The following is a 21,359-nucleotide window of genomic DNA, read 5'->3' on the forward strand; positions in this document are numbered from 1 at the left end:
GAATTATCTGCAGTAACTCTAAAATCTCTTGTCGAAGTGGTAATAATTACTTTAGAGCTACTGTTGTGGGTAAATACTTAGGTGATTTTATTGACATAGAATTCACCTATGTTGACCTTTCTTATGTACTTGTATGTTCTTACAGGATTATCGAGACATTGTAGACACTCCTATGGACTTCAGCACTGTGAAAGAAACCTTGGAAGCAGGAAACTACACCAGTCCCTTGGAATTCTACAAGGATATTCGTTTAATATTCTGCAACTCTAAAGCTTACACTCCTAATAAAAAGTCTCGCGTAAGTAATAAGTCTTAATGCCTTCCCTAGAAAAATCCTGCCCCGACATAAATTCGGTCCACGAAATATAGTCTCTATCTGGAGAGCAAACTGCTGCATTTTAAAATAAAAAGGAGTACATGTCACTGGGACCCGTGTTTATAAATTTGCTTTGTTTTGCTCACCCAGATCGCTTTTGAGCTGAATGCATTTTTTCTGAACTTAAAGCTTCTGAGAAATGCTGTGGTTACAGTTGCTGTTGTTTCTTTGAACATTTGTAGCAGAAAACTGATCACCAGTTGCTTTTATTTTTTCAGTGATTTTTTTTTCCTGGAATAGGGGCTATCAGTTTCATAACGGTGTGTATATAGTACAAACTTTTTAATTTACTGTTAATGCAAGTGTTATGCAATTTTTCTATTACTGGAAGAGATGAGAAGCATTATGATACTTAATTTTTTCTAGTTTACTTCATATACTTGGCAACACTTCTGCATGGTATTGCCTGTGTTGTCTGCTAGGTGTGCAGTTTCCTCTGTGCAGGAATAGGAGTCTGCATAGGCAGGAAGAATATGCTGGATTGGAGCCCTAAACAGGATATGGCGAGAGGGAGAGGGGAGATTGAAATGTATATGGATATATTTTGTATGAGCTAGATAAAACTATTACTGAGTGTAATGGACGGATCAAGTAAACGTAGCTATACTTGGTATGTGTGTCTATGCAGTCTGTTGCCTCTCAGCTTATCCTAAGCTGCTGAATGATCAAAATATTCTACAGATTTGCAAAGGCTGTAGTAATATATTGTTTACACTCGTAAAATCACAAGTTGGCAGGAGGACACAGATGCGGTTATTACCACTGCTGATGTGAAATAGAAAATGCAAATTCCTGATGTCTTCATAATATAAAGGTAGAAAGAATTTCTACTATATTTCCAGACATTAAGCAGAATTGTGTTTTAATGACTTTATTATTATACGGAAAAGCTGCGTATTAAATAAAATGCTTAAGTTCTGACAAAGTCACATCTCCTACACACATCACTTAGCATATTTGAGAAGACTGCTTGCTACCGTACTGATTGATATTTCTGAAAGGAATAGGAACATTTATAAATTAAGAATAAAATGCACGCCATTTGGGACGAGACAGAGCTACCATTGTTTAGGGCACAATAAAACACAGAATTTAAAATTTGTGTGATGCCTGACATGTGGTTAAGCAGGATTTTATTATGCTAGGCGCTGTCAGGCAGAGGAAAGAGGAAAGTGTACTGTAAAGAGTTTGCAATCCAAGTGTACAAAATATATATATACACCATATATATCCATGGATATATTGCTGCTAACTGGGAGGAAACAGTGCAACGTTATTAATCAACTAAAGAGCACTGGTCTTGGCTCATCAGTGGAATAACAACTGCTGTGTTTTGTGTAAGCAGAGTGATGATAGGCAGCTTGAAGTAGGATCATGTTTTAAGGTAGGGCAACTCCTCCTGAGTGTTGGTCAGCTGGAGAGAAAGCAAAAAAGTTCCCCTAACTGAAGGTGGATTGAACTCTTGGAATTGGATAAGGGCTGAAGGATGGGCTGGGGTGAGCTCTACTTGCTTTAATAGAAAGGAAGTCAGTAAAGGATTGTAAAAAGACAGGTAGTCTGAGGGTGTTTTATGTACTTGATACCAGATTAAACTTGGTGAATGACTGACTTATTGCTACATGCTCCCTGGGAATTGCCAGTCCTGTATATTAATAACTGAACAACTTGTGAATCAACTAATAATTTAGTGGTCCATCAGTATCCATTTGCTTAAATCTTGTGAGGTGCCTCAGTGAGGTGATCGTTGTAGGAGAGCTGGGGCGTGCAGCTGGGCCTTCTGCCGCTGCAGGGTCATCGACTGCCAAATGTGTGTCAACATCCTGAGTTTTTCCTAGCTCATTGGACCGATTTTGCAAGAGCATCCTGAATGGAAGCCCCTGAGTGGGGCAAGATACCGTTTATTAGAGCTAAAGAAAGAGACATCGCTGTAATGTAAGGGTCTGGACAAGAATTAAATTCTGTGAAAGAAAAGTCTGTATCATGGAGGTTTTATTCAGAGAGACTGCAAGAAACAGGAAGAGTTCTGAATATAAGATGATGATGAAGTCCTCTTGATGGTGTTCATGCAGTTTTCAGAAAAGTAAATATGGAAGACAGGTATGGGTGTGAGGAGGCAATTAAGAGCTTTGCTTTATTTATGCTGATTTTAAGTATTAGTATGTCATAACTGAAAAAACATCCAAAAAGAGGCAGTGTTTCAGTATTCCAGGTAGCCATTTTTCTTTAATCTTGTAAGTATTTTGTACTGTAAATACTTAAATACACGTTATGAAAACAGTTTCTCTCATGAGAATAAACATATACCATTAATGGAAATTATCTGTAAAGATCCTTGTAGTTGAATGTCAGCATGACTTTTCCTTTTGGACAACTAAGAATGAAGTCTGAGCATCTTTATGATGAATTTTTGCTAATCTTCCAGTTACTCAACTTTTAATAAATATGGCTATGACTTCTCACTCCAGATTTACAGCATGACACTTCGACTATCTGCCTTATTTGAAAATCATATGAAAAACATCATCTCTGAATACAAGTCAGCAATGCAGTGTCGGAAGAGGAAAAGGCCACGGTACAGGAAACGACTAAGAAGTAGTAGCAGTTCACCATCAACTAGCAGAGCATCTAGGTAATTACATAACAGTGAGACTTGCTGTCAGTACCATTTGAAATACTTCATGTCAGGAGCAGACAGACCCTTGTGAATAACCAGTCAATAGCAGTATTGCTCGTTTCCTGGCACAGTTGCTCTTTCAGGTGATAAAAGTGATAAAGTTTGGTCATGAGGACAAATCCCATGCTGTGTAGTTTGTACACAACTCTGGCAAGTGAAAGGCTACATAGTTAGAAGTATTCCTTCTGGGTAAAAAGGAAGAAAAGTTTCTTTCTGCCTCTCTTTAGAAACTGTCCAGAAAGAGTTGTATAAGACTTTACTGACTTCTATAGGATGTGTAATTAAAGTAAACTAAATATTGCGGTTTTAAAAGATGAGATAAAATCTTGTTTTTGCAAAACCACATGTGTTTATCAAACAGAACGACATTGTCGCTATTTTTAGTATTACTACAACTGTGCAGGTGCTGGAAAATGGAAGTCATTTGTGTTATACGCATACTGCAGAAAAAAGATACTTTAGGGGGGATTGTTTTTCATTTTAAAGTCTTTTTGTTAACAGTTTTCTCTCTTTGGGATGTTTTGTGTCTTCAGCCCAAAAGGGAAACAGAAGCAAATGAAGATGCAGCCTAAAACCAACCAGAATACCTCACTGCCTTTGACTAGAACTAGTTCTTCAGTTTCATCTCATGGTAGGTGGAAATTTTTTTGGAGAAATTTTAAGAAAAATAGTGTCTAGAATGTGTACTTTCCCTGGTAACAATTTGTGCATGCAGAATGATGAAAAAGCTGAAAGACGCTTAATATTCAGTTTATATCTTATGCTCATGAGACACATGTAGAACCTGCCTGTTGGATAAGCAAGTAGCAAGGGCGTGTAAATATGTTATCCAGAGATTGTGTTAGCTAAACTTGGCCCTCCATCTGTTATTAAGTTATTGGTAAGTATCAGGGAGTCGGGAGACTTGGTCTCTCCTTGGTAAGAATTAATCGAGTGACAAGAGCCTAGACTTTCTGTACCACCTGGAGGAATCTACATCTCTTCATGATTGGAGAGGCAGCCTGGGGAGACTAACCTCCTGACATAGGCAGCTAACTCAGGTGATGCAAAACCTCTCGAAAATGCCTTTGCATTTCAGCTCTGTAAATAGAGGACAGAAGGTACTCTGTCGAGTTGGTGGTGACCTGTCTTAAGTTTCAGATACAACAGAGGAACCTTTGGGTTCAGCCACTGGTGAAGAGATGGAAGGCCAGCCATCTTCGTCAGGCTCAAATACACAGAACCGAAGTGGAAACACCATTGATCCAGGGAAAAGTAGACCAATTAGAAGTAAATCAACACCAGTGAAACAAGGTGGGCAAAAATAAGTATTGTTCTCTGAGTGACTGGTTTCACTAGAAATGAAAGATATTGCTTCTGTGTGATGCTTCTGATCATTTTGCCTGAGTCTAACATTATGATATGGCCCTGAACCATGCTGAAGGAATTTATTTAACTTACTTTTTACAGTTCTGAGGTCTGTTATCTGAACTGCAGCACACAAATGATACCACACACACTTCAGTAAAGGCTTTTAAAACTTCTCCAGATGAAAGAACTTAAATTCTCAATAGATTTAAGAGCAATCAAAAAAAAAAAAACAAGGCAAACCAAATCAACACAATCCCCTCCCCAAGCCCTGTCCTTTTATTAATCAAGTTGAAACTAAAGAGAAAGAAAAGTTACAAATTTTGAAATACTTCTGTCGTAATCAAGACTAAGTGCAAGTCCCTCTCCTGTGTTGTAACAGTGCTGTTTGCTGCAGGAAAGCTTTTGGCCTCCTGTGTTAGAGAAGGTTTTTAACCTTCATGGTCAGTTTCGCAGCTCTAAAAACATACACTATGTTAGGTCCTAAGCCAGCAAAGTACTTTACTGTACTTTTAACTTAAGGTGTTCAGCAATTCTGTTGAGTTTTTAAAAATTATTTACTGTCTTGAAATTGTGCTTTAAGTATGCTCTGGACTGAGATTTTGAGAACATGTATTTGAGAGCAAATAAATACTACTTGCAGAGTGTTATATTAATGCGTATTATTAGATTTTAAATGAATTTTGGAGGAGATTTTTTTTGTCTATGTACTTTAGGCAAAAATACCTTTCATATGAGTAAATTTGGATGTTTGTGTCTGAGCTAGTCACTCTTGGCTCATTTTCTTGACTGAATCTTCATTAAATACTTTGTCAACAGAGTTTGTGGTGCTTGCTACAGGGTAAGATGAACTGTCTTTGAATGTAATCTGATTAAATTTTTCTCTTAGAGCATAGCTGTTTGTCCCCATGGAATATGGGAGTCATTTACCTCAATGAGCTCAGAGTTAGATCTCTCCTGTATGCACCCCAAAGGCAGATGAGATGAATCCCACTTTTTTGACCCGATTTGGCTCAGTGACAACGATTATAAGTGATCGAATTATTTCGTGTTTGTTTAGATCGCTCTCCCGATGGACCACTTACGAACGGTGATGGCAGAGAACCTCGGACAGGAGTCAAGAGGAAGTTAGTAAGTGCATCAGAAGATGACGAGCATCTGGAGGAGGCAGAGGAAAAGAAGAGAGAATTAAAAGAAAAATCTGGTTTATCTTCATCAGAAAGTGGGGAATCAGGATCAAGTTCAAGTTCTGAAAGCAGAAGTGGCTCTGATTCAGACTCTGAATCAACATCTAGAACAGATCAGGATTACATTGATGGAGACCACGACTACAGCAAAGTTGTGCAATCCAAAAAACCCAAAAGAAAAATCAAAAGAAAAATTACCGGTGGGAAAAGAAATTGGCAGGGCAGAGGGACAGGGAGGAGAGGTAGATGGGGGAGGTGGGGGAGATGGAGTAGAGGGGGAAGAGGTGGTAGAGGTGGAAGAGGCTGTGGCAGAGGAAGAGGTGGTGGCAGGGGAGGAAGAAGAGGCCGAGGAGGTAGAGGAGCCTCACGAGGAGCCACCAGGGCCAAACGTGCCCGAATTACAGATGATGAATTTGAAAATCTGTTTGGAGGACAGTTTGGTGAAAACATGTTTGGAGGGCGATTCAGTAGGCCACCTCGAATCAAAACAAGGAATGAAGGCAGGAGAACTGTCTTGTATAATGACGATTCGGATAATGACAATTTTGTGCACACCGAGGATCCTTTGAACCTTGGTACTTCCAGGTCAGGCAGGGTGCGGAAAATGACAGAAAAAGCCAGGGTGAGCCATCTCATGGGATGGAATTATTGACAGATGAAAAACTTTTGGAACAATTTTAAAAGAACTTCAATGGCCTTCTACTGCAGGGATTTTACCAGAAAATCTACCAAGCAAGATGTGCGGGGACTCCACTCACTTTTCACAGTGGTGCTTTTCCATTATGTCAGTATGCATTTGTTTTAAAACTTCAGATCGCCACACTTCATTGGTCAAAATAAGCCTTATTCATTAGGCCTTAAATTACAGAAATTCTTCCCCACACACTACAAGCTCATCACGTTAAAGAGGCTTCCAGCTTCTCAATAAGAACATGACATTTTGAATCATGATTATGAATTTCTTCCCTTGTTTTGTGTTTGTATTATAGAAATAGCACCTTCTTACAGAGTTTTTATGTGGTTTCTGCCATAAATCCTTATACACAGTAATAATTATAACTTTTGCACAGTACACCAATCCTAAAGGCAGCTATAAAATGTTTACAGTTTCTATATTGTAAGAAGGATCTGGATTATTTTAATCTTCCCAGGCCAAACATTCATGAATTGTGCTGAACTGAAGTATGTCTATACTACAGTTATGGGGGTCCTGATGTGCTTTCTATCGGTTCTTTATTCATGTAAAAAGTGACAAAGGGTTGGTGCCTTGTAAATATGTAGCAAACCTTTGATGTGGTGTGTCCTATGTGTGCATTAACTTTATTAAAAAGAGAATACTTGAGAAGTATGAATATCTAGACAAAAGGTGCCAAATGCAGAAGTTACTTGCATCTATTTTCTTTTTGTCCTCTCATATTTTTATAGTATTAATAGAGATTGTGCAGCTAAGGGGTAACTTCAACATTTGAAAGGTTCCTCCTCTTCAAAGCATAACATGACTTTTAATAGTAGCTCAGCTACCTCTATTTACAACTACTGGAAACTTAAAAGAAAATAGATGCTATTACTCAGTATGTGTTGAAGAAGAGGCAAGAAGGAGCAGAGAGTGATGGAATTGCTTGCTAAGTTGTAAAGTAACTATATCTTCATTATATTGACACAATGAAAACAAACCAAGTAATTATCAAGAGTTTTTAGAAGCAAAATGCTTTCAGCAGATGGTAATTTGTTTGTGCGGATAGGCCAGCTGTCTCCCACACATTTCTGCTACCGCTTACTCAGTGCAAATTTGTATTTATTTTAATTTGCCCCTTGGAACTTATAAGGAAGCTGAACTGTGCTACAGTAATTCTGGTGGCTGCTCTTATTTTATAGCAGTACCAATAAGTTTCTCTTCACATCCTCCAGAAGGACTCTTGTATCTCAAGCTTCCACAAGAGAATTCATGTTGCACTGTACGCTTATTTTTTGTTATACTGAAAAATACGAACTTGAAAACAGAAATCATTTTGGTCGGAATTAGTACAGAATGTGATGATAGCTGGGAAATTTGTAGTCTTGCTCCTCGGTGAAAAACAGGCCATCTCCATGAACAGAAGCAGATGTTTCTCGGGGGTGAGCTGGATGAGGATTAGCAGCCTCTTTACCTAATAGGGTCTGGCTGGAATATATATGGGACTTACATTTAGATAAAGGGAGAAAATTTATCTGACACTTCTATCTTGGTGAGGAGAGTGAGTTAGATTACGCAGAACAAATGGAAAAAGAGACATTTTTGATGGAGTTTTTGAAGTTTTTTTTGCTCGGTTGGTTAGTTGTTTTTAAACCTTCATCCAATATCCTTAAGTTAGTTCTTCTGTGCACAGCTTGGTCAATAATTCTGGAAAACCTCAGGCAGGAAAGAGTGACCCATGTATATTCTCAGATGCAGAAGGAATTTAATTTTTGACTTTCTATATTAAGCACTAGCTATTTTATCTCGCTTTCCAAAAATTCTAGTTAGATGCAAAATGACTTGAAAAAATGCAGAGGTTTAGTTTTGTGATGGAGGAGACTATATCCTAAATTGTTAAGAGCATTAATATGAGTTTATGGTACAGTACAAAAATCATACCTTTTCCTTTAATAAGAATTGTTTTGAATTAGCCATAATCTGTTTCTGGATTTAATTCAGTTTTGTTTTTGATGGTGGGTGGGGGGGGGAAATCAGAGGCTCTCCTAGTTCTGTACTGGGCTTTTATCTCTCATATATATATATAAAAATATATATTTATATTTATAAGAAATATATTATTTCTTTGAATGATTGGTCCTCCTACATATGGTAACCAGGAAAAGCACGTATGCATAGTCAGAACCATACCCCTTTTAGATGAGTTGTATACAGCTAATATAAACACTATGGTTTCTGTTCTAAAGCCTGAAAATCTTGAAACGCAGAAGAAATGCTTTTCAGGTATTTCTGACTCGCTGAAGATCCACTTACTAATTTATTTTGTGTAGGGTTTGGGGAGAGATAAAACACATGAATTCCAGAGAAATCATTTTATAAGTTTGTGTATTTTAGCAACAATTAGAATAAGATTAAGTATGTTCTTAAATGTATCTTTTCTATGTAATGAAGTACTGTGAAGATAACAGTGAAGCATCACTTTGCTGTGGCGTAAGTATTAATCAAATGTGTTACATGATTAAGAGCTAGACAGCAGGGTGTGCTAGAACAACAGAGCTATTGCTTATTGTAAAAAAAAAAAATGCTTTTTTTGTGCATGAGAACCTTTTTATAAGCATGAAAGAAATAACTTGTTTTTAAAGATGTTATTTTTACTTGATTTTTGTATCTGATCCTTTCTCTGAGTTAGGCTTTTGATTTCTCATAGCCTCCTTCTGTGGATTAATTGTAGTTTTGCAATAACTCGGACACTGTCTCTCAAATCCCATACTGTACTAGGTGCCACTGACAGCTGCAGAAAACTTATTATCAACCCAAAAGGTGCAGCAGAAGCAGTGAAATGATTTAAACCTTGCACAAGCAGGATCACAAAACTGTCTCAGCCCTGATCCAAAGCCCAGGCGGCGCCTTGCGAAGTTGCCGAGGTCCTCGTGGCAGAGTCTCGATCTTTGCACTTCTAACCAAACCCCAAACGACCCAACTGGCAGTGGGCTCGCTACCTGGGAGAAGGATTTGAAGGTCTGAAAACATAGCAGTCCTAAGGTCAGCAAGGTGTCCGGGCAGGCCAGGGCTTCCTCTGCTGAGGCAGAATTAATTCTCAAGCATCAATGCGCCGCGGTTTCCTTTAGGCATGAAACGTCTCGTGGTCCCTCTCCTAGGCGCCAGAGACATTCAGAGACATCTTGAAATTAGGACTTGCACCCCACGTGGTTTTACTTGCAGCAGATTCAGCCCTGTTTGCTTCATCCTCTGTGGAGTAAGGGCTGGAAGTCTTGTGCGCATCTCTTATTTCCAGATTTGTTCTGGTTACAAATCTGCTCGCTCTCTTCCTGGACCAGGGCATGAACAACCAAGCTTATCTTTCAGTACTGATGTGCTGTTGCATCAGTTCAACCCAAAAATTGCCTGCTTTTAAGTTTCTTTGTCTTCTGTTTTTCTCTGCTTCCTTTCACCTCTTTTCTTTAGCTTCCCTTCATTTCTCCTTCCCCCCTCCTGATCTTTCCTACATGCTGCTTTTGCACAACCTGATTCTCTTCTAGTTATTCATCAGGGAATCACTATTTGATTATTTATGATATTCTTTTGGAAACTTATGGTATCTGGATGAATTATGTTTTAGCTAGACGACTAGAGTAGGAGACTTGATTCTTTCTCTGCTTTTTATTTATCTACAAAAGTAACTTTCCCATGATTTTGCATATTTTATCTGCTTTAATTTGCTTATTAGCAACATTCCAGACTTGCTGGGGGTGCATTTAATTAACATGGAAAGTTTGAAGGCTTGGTTCTCCACTGCTCTGCACCGCTGTGGTCATCTGTGCGGGGAGCGCACAAGTGCCATTCGGGCAGCACGCGCTTGCCCTTGGCTTTGACGGAAGCGGTTGTGCAAGCGGCGCGGCAGCTGGCTTGGCCTCCTTGCGCCGTCGTATGCACAGCTCCCTGAAATAGCAACAGTTAGTTCCACCTCGTAGCCCTTAAAACATTTGTTTCATGAATTACTCTGAATTACTACTTTTTTTTTCCCCTTGTTATGTGAATTTCAGTTAATGTACAACTTGTAAAAGTCACGCGTTTCCTGCCTCCCGAGGTGTTTCCATTTGAAGTAACCCATGGAGCTTTTCTGTCGGTGCTTGAACTTAAAGTGGGTATGTGCAGTTTATCGCTCCTTTGCGTCTTTCTTTTTAAGCTCTGTCATAATGGTCGAGTGTGTGCTCAGCCTTCGCAGTGAGGTGATCATCTTCTTTCCTGCTGTCACTTCTTGCATGGGGTCATCTTCATCCCAACCTGTACTCTTCCCAAAACGGCTCCAAGCGCAACAGGATCCTGAATGACAAGTTTCTGGGATTTCTCACTCGTGCAACAGTTGCTGTATTTAGTTCCTGCAGGTCTCTGTGATAACATAGCGGTGGTTTCGCAGTCATTCGAGATGCTAACACCGAGATGTGCCGGAGGAAGCTGTTCTTTATGCTGCATGCACTTATATCTCATCCGGAGTCAGAACTAAATTCTTCGGTTTCAGACTTGCCTTCATTAATAGCAGATCAAAAGTTTGAAAGGAAGCCTGGCATCCTTTCTTCGTACAGCCTGGAAAAACCTGTCGGGATTACTTTTTCTAGTACTAGAAGTTCAATGCGTGAAAGTAAGCAGAGACCAACCCCTCAACCTCACCCTGGCGATAAACACACTAAAAATAATCCTTAGGAAATAATCTGTGGGTGATTTTTCGTTGCTTAAAACTTTGTATCCTGTTTCGTTATTTTATTTTCCCTTAAAATTTGTTTCAAACGTGCGCCTTAGCTGCTTCTACTGCACAAACCTGAAGACTGAATAGTTCATAAAGCACTGAAAAGAATTGGCATCATGTTGTATCGTGGACAGAGTTTCCAAGTGATTTAAAAATATGGCAAGACCAACTAAAATGTGTTGCTTTTGACAATGTGTTGAGGAGCTACCGACCACAAAAAGCAAGATGAATCCTGACAAACCTCTAACGTATTGCTCCGAGGTGTCTGGAGAATGTTTCCGACAACCATTCAAAATCGCACCCTGTTAGAATGAGAAAAAGAATGTAAATAACCACGTTCTGATGAGAACTCAAGATTAATACTTTGTGCTTAATCTGGGTGGTCAATGACAGGGAAAACGAAATCGCTGTAGGTGTGAGGATGTCTTGTCAGCCCTGACTCCAGGCGTCCCGCTATCGTTTGTCTGTATCATGAATTTAACGTTTTAAAAATGTAAGTGTGCGTTTACATTTCTTGATTTCGCTTTTTTGGTTTTTTGTTTCGTTGTTTTAACTGTCATGGGAAGTTTTATAAAATGCTAATTATTTACATGATAGACTGAAGGAGCAGTTAACAATCCAAGGATAAATCTCTATTTAGTGTTGTAGGGAGCTGTCATTGTGTTCTTACAAGTATGTATTATAGAAAATTACTGCGCATGTGCGATAGATAATTTTCAAATATTAGTATATCAGAAGTTTACACATTAAAAGAAAAAACTCCTTTATGTACAGTAAGTAACAGCCTGCAAAATTTAGTCTAAAAGTTGTCTTTTTTAGTAATAGAAGTGCAAAGACCTGTTGGAAGCTTCTACGTTGTTTTAATGTCACGTTTCAGCCCACAGCAAACTTACACAACTGTGCTATGAATCCCTGAAAAATTAGATTTCCAGTGGAATTGCTGTCACAGCCTTAACTCTAGTATTACAAAAAATGGTGCTTAAATACATGTATGTGCATGGATGTGGGTACCTGATAAGAGTTTGTGAGGATTTGAAGTAAAACCAAGTGGTTTGGTGCTGCGTTTGCAAACAAGCTAAATACTGCTGTTGAATAAGTACAGTCACGTTTGTGAATTTACAGATGCGTAAATATTTGCAAAACATTTAAACTCGTGGACAATTCAGAGCAGTGTTTCTGTTTTAGTTTTTGGTTTTTTTAATTGGCCAGTACTGCATATCGTCCCGATTTCTGTGTCCGGTAAGCGTGCGGGAAACGGAGAGGCTCGCGGGAGGCAGCGCGCAGGGGGCTGCGATGGAGAGGTGCCGCCGCCGGCTGGGGCTGCGTGCTGGCGCGCTGCCGCCGCTCCCCCGCCTTTGCAGACGAAAGGAAAATTAAAAATGCTCCACCTCTGTTCCAAAAAATGCCTCCTCGGAGAGCGGTGGGCTACTCAACTATATTCAGAAATCAGAGGCTGATTATTATTTTTCACTAGAAATAATATATAGGCTACTCATTCTTTACATAAGAGTCATTACAGCAGATTTAATTTAGAAATACCAGTTTTTACAGTTGATCTTGGAGCAAGGAAGTTGCATGATCTAGGCTCTACAGTTCATGTTCTGGATGATTTAAAATACTCCAAAAAATGCACAAAACCGATTAGAATTATGTCTACTTTCTATATTGTTTGTTTGTTTTTTTTCCAGATGATATTTATGCCCATATGTTCACATCCGCTATCTCAGGTCCCTTTAAATGAATACTTCAGGGATTTTTGATGCCACCAGTTGGCAGACCAAATGTAATATTTATATGCAATGAGCTGTTAGTTTTTGTATTGTACAAATGTAAATTTGTAAAGATTTTTTTCTAGAGTTTTTTTGAAGTCACTTATGTAATTTAGGATGTTTCATTTTCCAGCTGTGGGATTGTCTTAATAAAAAAAAAAAAAAAAAAAAAAGATGATAAACTCTTACTTTGGTTTTGCGTTGCTTCCCAAAGAGCTTAGCCATTGGTTAATGCGAGCTTTCACCATCAAAAGAAAATCCCCTTTTGATTTAAGGGGATGCTTTTATGTTTGTAAAAAGGAGACCCTTGCAACCTTGATCTACGTGGGTCGTTTAGGCAGATCAGAGTGCTTGCTCAGCGGAAAACTCGCGCGCAGCTGCGAGGACGGAGAGGCTGCGCCGGTGGGCGAGCGCAGGGGCCGGCGTGGGGCCGGGGACCCTGCTCGTCCCGTGGGCGCCGCAGCGCTGGGGGGCTCGGGCCGCGCAAGAAGGGTCCGTCGCCCGCGTCGTCATCTGGCTCCAAAATACCTTTTCCCCGGGAGGAAGGACCAATGTCGTCTTGGGAATCTTGCGCGAGAAGCGCTCTGCCGGGCGAGCGGGTTCGTGCACGGCCGCGGCGCGGGGTTCGCGGCGCCCCGTTAACGTCGGAGCGGGAACTTCCGTCGACGCCGATGACTCTCAGCTGCTGCTCGTCCCTCGGAAACGGCCCGAGCGGCCCCTTGGGAGCCGCTCGACTGGCTTCTCCGGGCGTTTGGGGAACGTGCGGCTCGCAGGGTGACAGTGGAGCGCTTGGCTTTTGGCACTGGAAGGGAAAAAAGGAGGTTTGGGCAAGACCGTTGGGTGTTTGGGAAGGATTTGGGCATGGGGAGAGAGCGGAAGAATGCTTGGAACGGGCGAAAGCAAAGAAATGTGTGTGTGTGACCAGAGAAGGAAGCAGGGCAGCAAGGAAAGGAGATCCCTGAGCCTTCGCCTGTCGTCTTCTGGTTTGATGCGCTTGAGGAGAAAAAACGGTGAAGTTTGCCAGAGGAGTCTCTTCTTCTCCTCCTTCCTCTTCTTTCTCCTCCTTCCTCTTCTCCTCCTCCTTCTCCGGAGCCGGGCTCCGGAGCAGCCGCGTGGAAACCTCTGCGAGTGCAGACGTGGAGAGCTGCCGCCGTCCCCAGCGGGTGCCGCCGTCCCTGAGCGCCCATCAAAAACCGCCGTCGCCTCCCTGGGAGCAGTGCGGCTTAATGCGCTCCGGCATGTCCTTCGCGGGGCAGGTCCGCGCCTGGGAGCTGGGGGCCGTGGCGCCCCCAGCCCCGAACCCTCTCCTGCCACCGGGCTTCACCGAGCGAAGGTCCCGAAGCGCCCGCGGCCTCCGTGGAGACCTGCCGCTCGCCGGCTCGGCCCGAGGAACGCTTTTCTCGCGCGTTTTCCACGTCGGACTGTTCTGTCGCTCGACAAAACCCGGGGGCACAGGAGAGGCTGCGGGGGAGCCATTCGCAGCTCGGAAGGAGAAGGAAACGCAGGGCGGTGTTGCGGCAGCGCAGAAGCGGGCTCGTCCCCGGCACGCGGTATCGGCGGGGCAGAGACCAACCGAAGGGCCCCCGGGCACCGAGGCCTCCCCTGGAGCTGCATGGTCGCGCCGGGCCGGCGGCAGCGGGGCCGCGGGCCGGGCGCCGGCGCTCCCTTGCAGCCAAGCGCGAGGGCCCGAGTTTGCAAAATGCCCTAAACTACCGGGAAAGAAAGCAAGAAGTCTTAACGCGTCTTATCCTTGCTGTCTGCTGCTGCCTGTTCTGGGGCTGTTTGTTGTCATTTAGAAATTACACTTAAAAGAAGAATCGAGCTGTTTCGTTCCTCGAGGGGGAACAAGTCCAGCTTCCGATGAGCTGTCGGCGCTCCGCGCTTTGCTCCCGGACCAGCACCTGACGCTGCCGTTGGGCCAGCGCGTAATTAGGGCGCGCGGCACGAAAGCCTTTGGACGCGAGTCCCTTGCGCTGCCGCGGGCCGAGAGCTTTCCGCAGCTTCTGGCAGCCAAGTGCAAGGCAGGACGCTGCAGCTCCCACTGGTTCCAGATTTGTCACAAACCCAAATCCCATAACCCCAAAGCCAGACCCGCCTGGACGGAGACTGTGAGATATAAAGGAAATAAATAGCTACCTGGGGAAAGAAAACAAGATGCGCAGAGAGACACCCCCTCTTCTCACCTTCCACATAAACGCTGGGTGACCCTTGCAGTAAAGCTCGTCTACGTTTCTGAGCCGACGGCAAGAGAAGTCGCGGTGGAGCACAAAGCCACAGTCTGGCTGAGAAGAGCTTTTTGCTCATTAAACTACAGCCCAGTAGATGACGTATAGAAATGGGGGGGTTAGCTGTGCACAGGTGATAATTAGATGTTTTTAGAAAGTCAGTGTTAGCACTACGCATCGGGGGAAGAAGTAGAGAAGAGTAAAGAACAGCAGAAAATGAAATGCAAACACCCCGTAAGGGCAAGGGAAGCCGGATGCGAAGGGAGCTGGCGGTAGCGGTCTGCTCCGAGCGGGGCGAGGAAGCACGAGAGCAGGAGCGGGCCGCGGGCGCCGCGGCAGGGAGCACTTTTAAGAAATCATAATTAAAAAAGGTTTTTTTTAAAAAAAAAAAAAAAAACATATCCCTGCCTGGTGAGTTTTGTTCTAACAGAAACATATCCGGTGTCTCCAAACACGGTGCCGAGATCCGCTGCCGGCGGGCGCGGAGCGGCTGCCTGGGGTCCGGGGGCCGAGGGGTTTATCCAGCGCTCGCGGCCCTGCAGCCGGCAGCAGAGCTTGGACCGCTGGCCCCGGCGGCACGGCTTGCGGGTCTCTTCCCCTCGAGGCGCTCGCCCGCGGCAGGGAAGCGCCCCACGGCACCCGCCTGGCCCAGCGGCGGGCCTCCCCTTGCGGCGCGCGCAGCCCCGCGGCCGGCGGAGGAGAGGCGAGAGCCGCGCCGGCCCGCGCGGTGCCCGGAGCCTGCGGGCTGCGCCGCGCGTGGGCTGCGCCGCGCGCCGTCCGAGGCTGGTGCTCCTCGGGACAGCGACGGAGGTTTCCCGCTCTCTGTGTGCTGATGGGCTATCGGCCAACAAAACAGTCGCTTGTGAGCTCGTGCTTCTATCGGCGCTCATCTGCTGGGCGACTGGCCCGGCTCCGGGATCGCGGGTCCGGTGCGAGTCCCTGCCCCGGCCAACGCTGAGGATGGACTTGCGTCTCCGGGTTTGCCGATGGTTTACTGTTGGCCTCATTAAAAATGTTTACTTTTGGGGCATTCAACGTATGAATTCTCTCACTGAAGCTTGGGGTTATTTGTACATTCAAAAGTAGATGAATGATGAAGCAGATGGTTAAACGAAAATGTTCATCACCTCCAGCACATCGTTCAGGGCTTGGTTCTGCTAAATGCAGTGTGATTTGTTCTACTATGGCGAAACAAACCATCCTAGGACTGAATATAGGCTTGAGGTCAAGGACATGCTAAAAGCAGCAGCTGCTGCTGCTAAAATATTCAGCATCTTGTAGGTGTTGGCTACTAACCTCAGTATGGATGCGTTTGCGTTTTGCCTGCTCGTACTCAGACACGGCCAGCGATGGGTCTGTCACCATCAGCACTTCTGCTCTTTGAGTCTTTCAGACCTTCACAGAGGTGGAAGTACTAAAATTTTGCCTCCGCCCAGTGTTTTTAATTCAAAAATGCAATTGTTATAGCATTATGGAGAGCTGCTTTTCAACGCACGCTGAGTCCCGAGATGGTCAGCAGTACATGTTTGCATGAATGTCACTGAGTAACAGCCCTCTCGTACGATCTGCCCCATCCGGTTCCTCTCTCTGCACACCCAGGCTTTTATCTTCACTTACACCTTTCGGTGCCTGCTTATAACCACGGGATCTTTCAGATGTTTCACTAGTGCTTTCCTCGCTTTCTATCACCAGTTTTGGTGGATGGGATGGGAGTTTTGTTAGATATCCTGATGCACGTTACAGGAAGTATAAAGGTCTCTTTTCAGTACGAATTAAAAATATACAAACCCCACAGGCAAAACGGGAGCTTTCAGCCCGTTTCGGCCGGGCGGAGCGGGAAACAAGGACACCGATCCTAGGGAAGCTGCCAGAGTTGTACAAATAGGAGATAAAAGTCGTCTGATTTTACTGTTCCCTTTGGCCTGCTCGATTTATAGCAGGTCAGATTGCGTTCTCGGCTGCACTAGCGTGAAACGCGTATCGGTGGAGTTAAAACAGGCTTCTGCAGCGGTAAAGGGCAGGGGCGCGGGATGGAGCAGCGGGGAGAGACGGCCGAGGCGGGAGAGCAGGAGGACTCAGTTGCCCGCGGTTAAGCAGGGGAGCTCGGAGCCTGGCTTTTCTGCAGTTCCTCCGTAAGATGTTAGCTCCGCAGCCTCGATCACCTTCCTGAAGAAGAAAAGATCCTTTGGATCAGCCCTCAAACCGACAAATGTCGGTGAAGTGAGCCAAGCCTCTGCCGACAGGCGACAAGGGAGAGGTGAGAGCCGGTGATTTTTCATTTTGCGCACTGTTACCCTGCTAACCAGCTCCAAGGAAACCGCGGCAGGTTTATTGCTTCTTCGAAGCCTGGAGCGGTCTGTGCGGCATTGCTCTTCCCCTCGGAGAGGAGCAGAGAGGTCCCTGCGCGCCACGTCCCAGGCCGAGATCCGGCGCCTGGCGCGCCGCCCGCCTCCCGGACCGGGCTTCTGCGAGCTCTGCAACGCATGACTGTTCCTCGTTGGTGCTGTTACGTACACCGAAGGGCTTCACCCGGGGGAAGTAAAGCACTGTTTAAAGACTATTTACGGGATAAGGGAATGAATTGCTGTCACATGGCATCATAGCGAAAGGGAATGTAACAGGAGAAGTCAATAGGCAGTGAGGTCACGCACAGCGCCGGAGCTGAACAGCGAGCATGAGAGGCAGAGACGCGGGCTGGCAGGCTGCGAGTTCCCCTCGCGGGCGGGCAACGGCACGGTCGTCCCTTTCCAGTCCCGTCCCTCCGGCATCTAGCTGCTCACAGCTCTGCTCTGCACCTTTTCCCCTTTACTTCACCAGGTGAGTCTCCTCTCCCCTTTTTTTCTTGCCTCTTTTAAATGTGATCCCTTGGAATGGTGCAGCTTGGGCTTTCAGGGCTGCTTTGATTCACGGTAAACAAAAATTCTTTATATTAAGACCTGGCGATGAGGATTTTGAGGCAGAGGAATCTCTTCCTTTATTCAAACGTGTCCATGGAAAGCCTGGTGTACAGCAGCGACTGAGACGGCCTTCGCATGCGGTCCAAACAGCGGGGGTGCGGTTGCTTCTCCCATTCCTACCACTTTGCCTTTTTGTGAAATCTCTTTTTCTTTACCTGTTCCCCCACTGTCATTATAACCCGCCCCTCCCTGCTGCAATCTTGCCTCTGTGGGAAGTGTGCCACCCAATTTTGGCATGCAATCTAACCTGGCTGGTACCAGAAAGCCACGTGACACAGAGCAAACTTGGGGGAAGCTTGTTGCCTTAGTCAATATTTGCTCAAGCTCAGGGAGGAAAGATTTTAACAGCTTCCATTGACGCAAAAGATCTGACCTCACGTATTCCTTCACAAAGCTGATGTGTACATTTGGTGTCCCTCTGCCACAGATGTTGCCAGCAGCTGGTGCCCAGGATGAAGGACAGGCTGGAGGAGCTGCAGATGCGAGTTAAGGAAGCTGGGGACCCCTGTGATACGGATGATATCCTTGCCTTTGATAACCCTGTTTTCAGTGAAGATGAGGCCAGTCCCATGAGCAAGGTTTTCCAGGAAGGGTCTAACCTCTCCTTGGCCCTGGACAAGCTAGAGGAGTTATCTGAGAGTATTGACAAGAAGCAGCAGAAAGTGCTTTGCTGCACCACTGAGGAGAGCATCTATGAGGAGAAGAAGGGGCTCAGCAATATGAAAGCCTCCTTCACCAATGAAGCTAAGGTTATCCAGCCTCAGCTCAGTGCCATTCAAGACAGGCTGGTCCGAGACAGCAGGCCATGGTGCGCGGGGCACCGCATCCGCCAGAACCAGCTCTCCCTCCTGGTCGGGCGGTACCAGGACATCCTCAGCAGGCACTACGCCAAGGAGACCCTCTACGTGGGGAAGCTGAAAGAGCAGATCATGAGGCAGGCCGAGCTGGCAGGCTTGAGCCTGGGGGAGAAGGATGTTGATGAGCTGGTGGAGAGCCCTGTCGCTCCCCGCATTGTGGGCCAGGACCTGGAAGTGCTGAAGGCCAAGCAGCATCTGGCCATGGCTCAGGTGCGCCACCAGCAGCTGCTGGACTTGGAGGCTCAAATCACGGAGTTGCACTCTCTCTTCCTGCACCTGGAAGTGCTGGTGTCGGAGCAGCATGAAGTTATCAACAACGTGGAGCACTACGTGCTGCATACGCTCGACTACGTCTCCCACTCCAACGAGGAGGTGAAGAAAGCTCTGCAGTACAAGCGGCAGTCGCGGTTCTCAGCCGCGCTGACGGCCGTGCTGAGCCTCTGTGCCTGCTGCACGTGCCTGTCGTGCCTGACGGCGACGGTCCGGTGAGCCTGGCCGAGCACAGCCCGGCTGCGGGATGGACACGGCCACCTTATGTGGTGCACAGCTCCACCTGGATGCCTGGGTCAACGATGTGGGTATCGGCCCTGTGGGTACACCCAGGCGGGACTCTTCTGCACCGGGTGGATTTTACAGCAGCTTTTGCTGCTTTTCATCCCGTGCCCATGGCAGCAACTGAGCGGTGCCGCCGGGCTGCGGAGCCTGCTGCCTTGCACGGCAGCGCAGGGACCACGCTCACCGCTGCAGGACGTCTGCCAAGAGCGCTGCAGCACCAGGCAGAAAAGCACTTTGAGATTATGAAACGTAGCTTCAAAAACTTGCACAGTTAGACTTTTTGTGTTCTTTTTTAAAGCCTGCTGAAGTGCTTGGTGCGTTCTCTGTTACTGCGGCGCGTGCGAGGAAGCCTGCCAGCACAGTCGATCCGTACAGCAGCGCACAGGCTCCTCCAGCAGGTCTGAAGCTTTGTTCTCTGCACTTTGTCCAGATTCTACTTCCTGTTGAAGTAGATGTTTTTTTGCGTGGGTTAACGTAGCATTTTCATTGCCGCTGGTCTGTTAACGAGCGTTTAGGTTTCAGGACGCATGGTTAGGTTTCCGGCCTGGATTTCAGTGTCCCCAAGGCTGGCAGTTTGCGGGATGGGGCCCGGCGCTCGTGTTTACGCGAGCGTTGCTGTCTAACTCTTGGAGCGCTGGGCTTGCCTTGCGCTCTGTGCATTTTTTGGGTGACAGGATTACACGCAGTGTTTCTAATCCTTTCCGGTTTGTTTTTACAGCCAAAGGGAGTAACTGTCACAGAACTTGTCAGGCTCATTCTTTCAGCAAAGTCTGTTTCTATTTTTCAGACTCATTAACCAGCTTATTATTGTTCCCAGTAATCTTGCAAGTGGACACTTAGTTCTGACCAAGTGAGTGGGCGAGTGTCAGAGTTCAAACGCAACGGTTGTACGCCCATTGGTCTGGCACACTGCAAAGGTGACTTTGAGCGTATCAGCAAAATTTCTCCAGGCTGTTTTCTGAAGATTAATCTGCAGCCATTTTCCTGGGCATGCGAACCTAATGTTATAATACCGAGAGGGAGTTTTACGCAATCAATGTAGTTTTCAAGGAGTTAACAGAATTATGGGACTCTTATTTCAACATGTACATGGTCAAATCTGCTAAAACTGCATACATACTTGAAACTCCTTATGACTGTTTTCTGTTGTCACTGTACCACAATACAATCTGAATTTCCTGAAGACTCTCAAATTAGAGAAGAGCAAAACAGGGGCCTTATTAAGTTTCTCTGAAGCATTCAGAAGGCTTATTTATGTGTTGGACTGTATTGTGTGTTATGTCCTGCCTATTTTGGCCACCATTAGGTTTATTTTTGTCTTTTGTCTTAGCCTTAATAAAAGAGTTTCTTAATAAACTTTTGACTGTGGATGGGTGGATTATTTCTTTGCAAGCAATTAGCTCAAAGTTAAAGAAGAGAAACTGAGTTCTTAGTGTGCCTTTTGGGTTATGTTTTTATGAATCTAGAAAATTTAATTTTGACACAGGTGACTGTACCTCTTTTCACTATGAGGATATTTAATGTTTATCTAAAAAACTCCCCGTGTCAGGAAGGTCCACCTGAGAGAACTGGTGCCTCCTTGTGCTGCGACAGCCACATTGAACGTTCTCTGCTCCTGCCCACTTTCTAACAGGTTCAGTGTCCCTGGCTGTGCTGAGCGTGGGAGAAGGACGGGAGCGGATGGTCGGTGCAGGCACCGCTTGGTGCCCCAAGGACCCTTCTGTGATTTCTCTTTCTGCAAAACCCATTGGGTAGCTCGGTTTGGACATCGTCTGCCACTTTGTATGCCTGCCCTGTCCCTTTGCCACATGCACATACTTTTCGTTGTTAAAAGTTGTTCGTCTACCTTAGCAGTAAGGTCAGCCGGCCCACAGCGAGCTTTCTAGTTGACTGGGTGGTCTGAAACCAGGTAGTGGCTTTTCCTTTCTGAAGAGATTGCTGATGAAGTGTCAAGACGGTCGCAGTCACATTATGCTCGTTATTTGGGGCTATGGG

General features: G+C 45.2%; 2 protein-coding genes across 3 annotated transcripts in view; both read left to right on the forward strand.

Moving 5' to 3' along the window:
• BRWD3 (bromodomain and WD repeat domain containing 3) overlaps positions 1–12,958 on the forward strand; it is a 65,221-nt gene extending 52,263 nt beyond the window's left edge. Inside the window, exons 36-40 of one of the 2 annotated variants that reach the window (XM_068956688.1) lie at positions 146–298; positions 2,842–3,005; positions 3,584–3,681; positions 4,185–4,343; positions 5,458–12,958. In XM_068956688.1, coding sequence (XP_068812789.1) covers positions 146–298; positions 2,842–3,005; positions 3,584–3,681; positions 4,185–4,343; positions 5,458–6,236 — 1,353 coding nt within the window. In that variant the 3' untranslated portion in view covers positions 6,237–12,958. The remainder of the gene's footprint in view (positions 1–145; positions 299–2,841; positions 3,006–3,583; positions 3,682–4,184; positions 4,344–5,457) is intronic. The other variant, XM_068956689.1, reaches the window with a different exon arrangement.
• A 4,056-nt stretch (positions 12,959–17,014) lies between these two features.
• LOC104152374 (syntaxin-3-like) lies at positions 17,015–20,724 on the forward strand. Its single transcript, XM_009687686.2, has 2 exons — positions 17,015–17,812; positions 18,380–20,724. Exons 1-2 carry the CDS (start codon positions 17,670–17,672, stop codon positions 19,296–19,298), a joined length of 1,062 nt encoding a protein of 353 aa, XP_009685981.2. The 5' UTR covers positions 17,015–17,669; the 3' UTR covers positions 19,299–20,724.
• The last annotated feature ends 635 nt before the right edge of the window (positions 20,725–21,359 follow it).

This window comes from Struthio camelus, chromosome 11 (genome assembly GCF_040807025.1).
Source record: "Struthio camelus isolate bStrCam1 chromosome 11, bStrCam1.hap1, whole genome shotgun sequence".
NCBI classification, from domain to species: domain Eukaryota; kingdom Metazoa; phylum Chordata; class Aves; order Struthioniformes; family Struthionidae; genus Struthio; species Struthio camelus.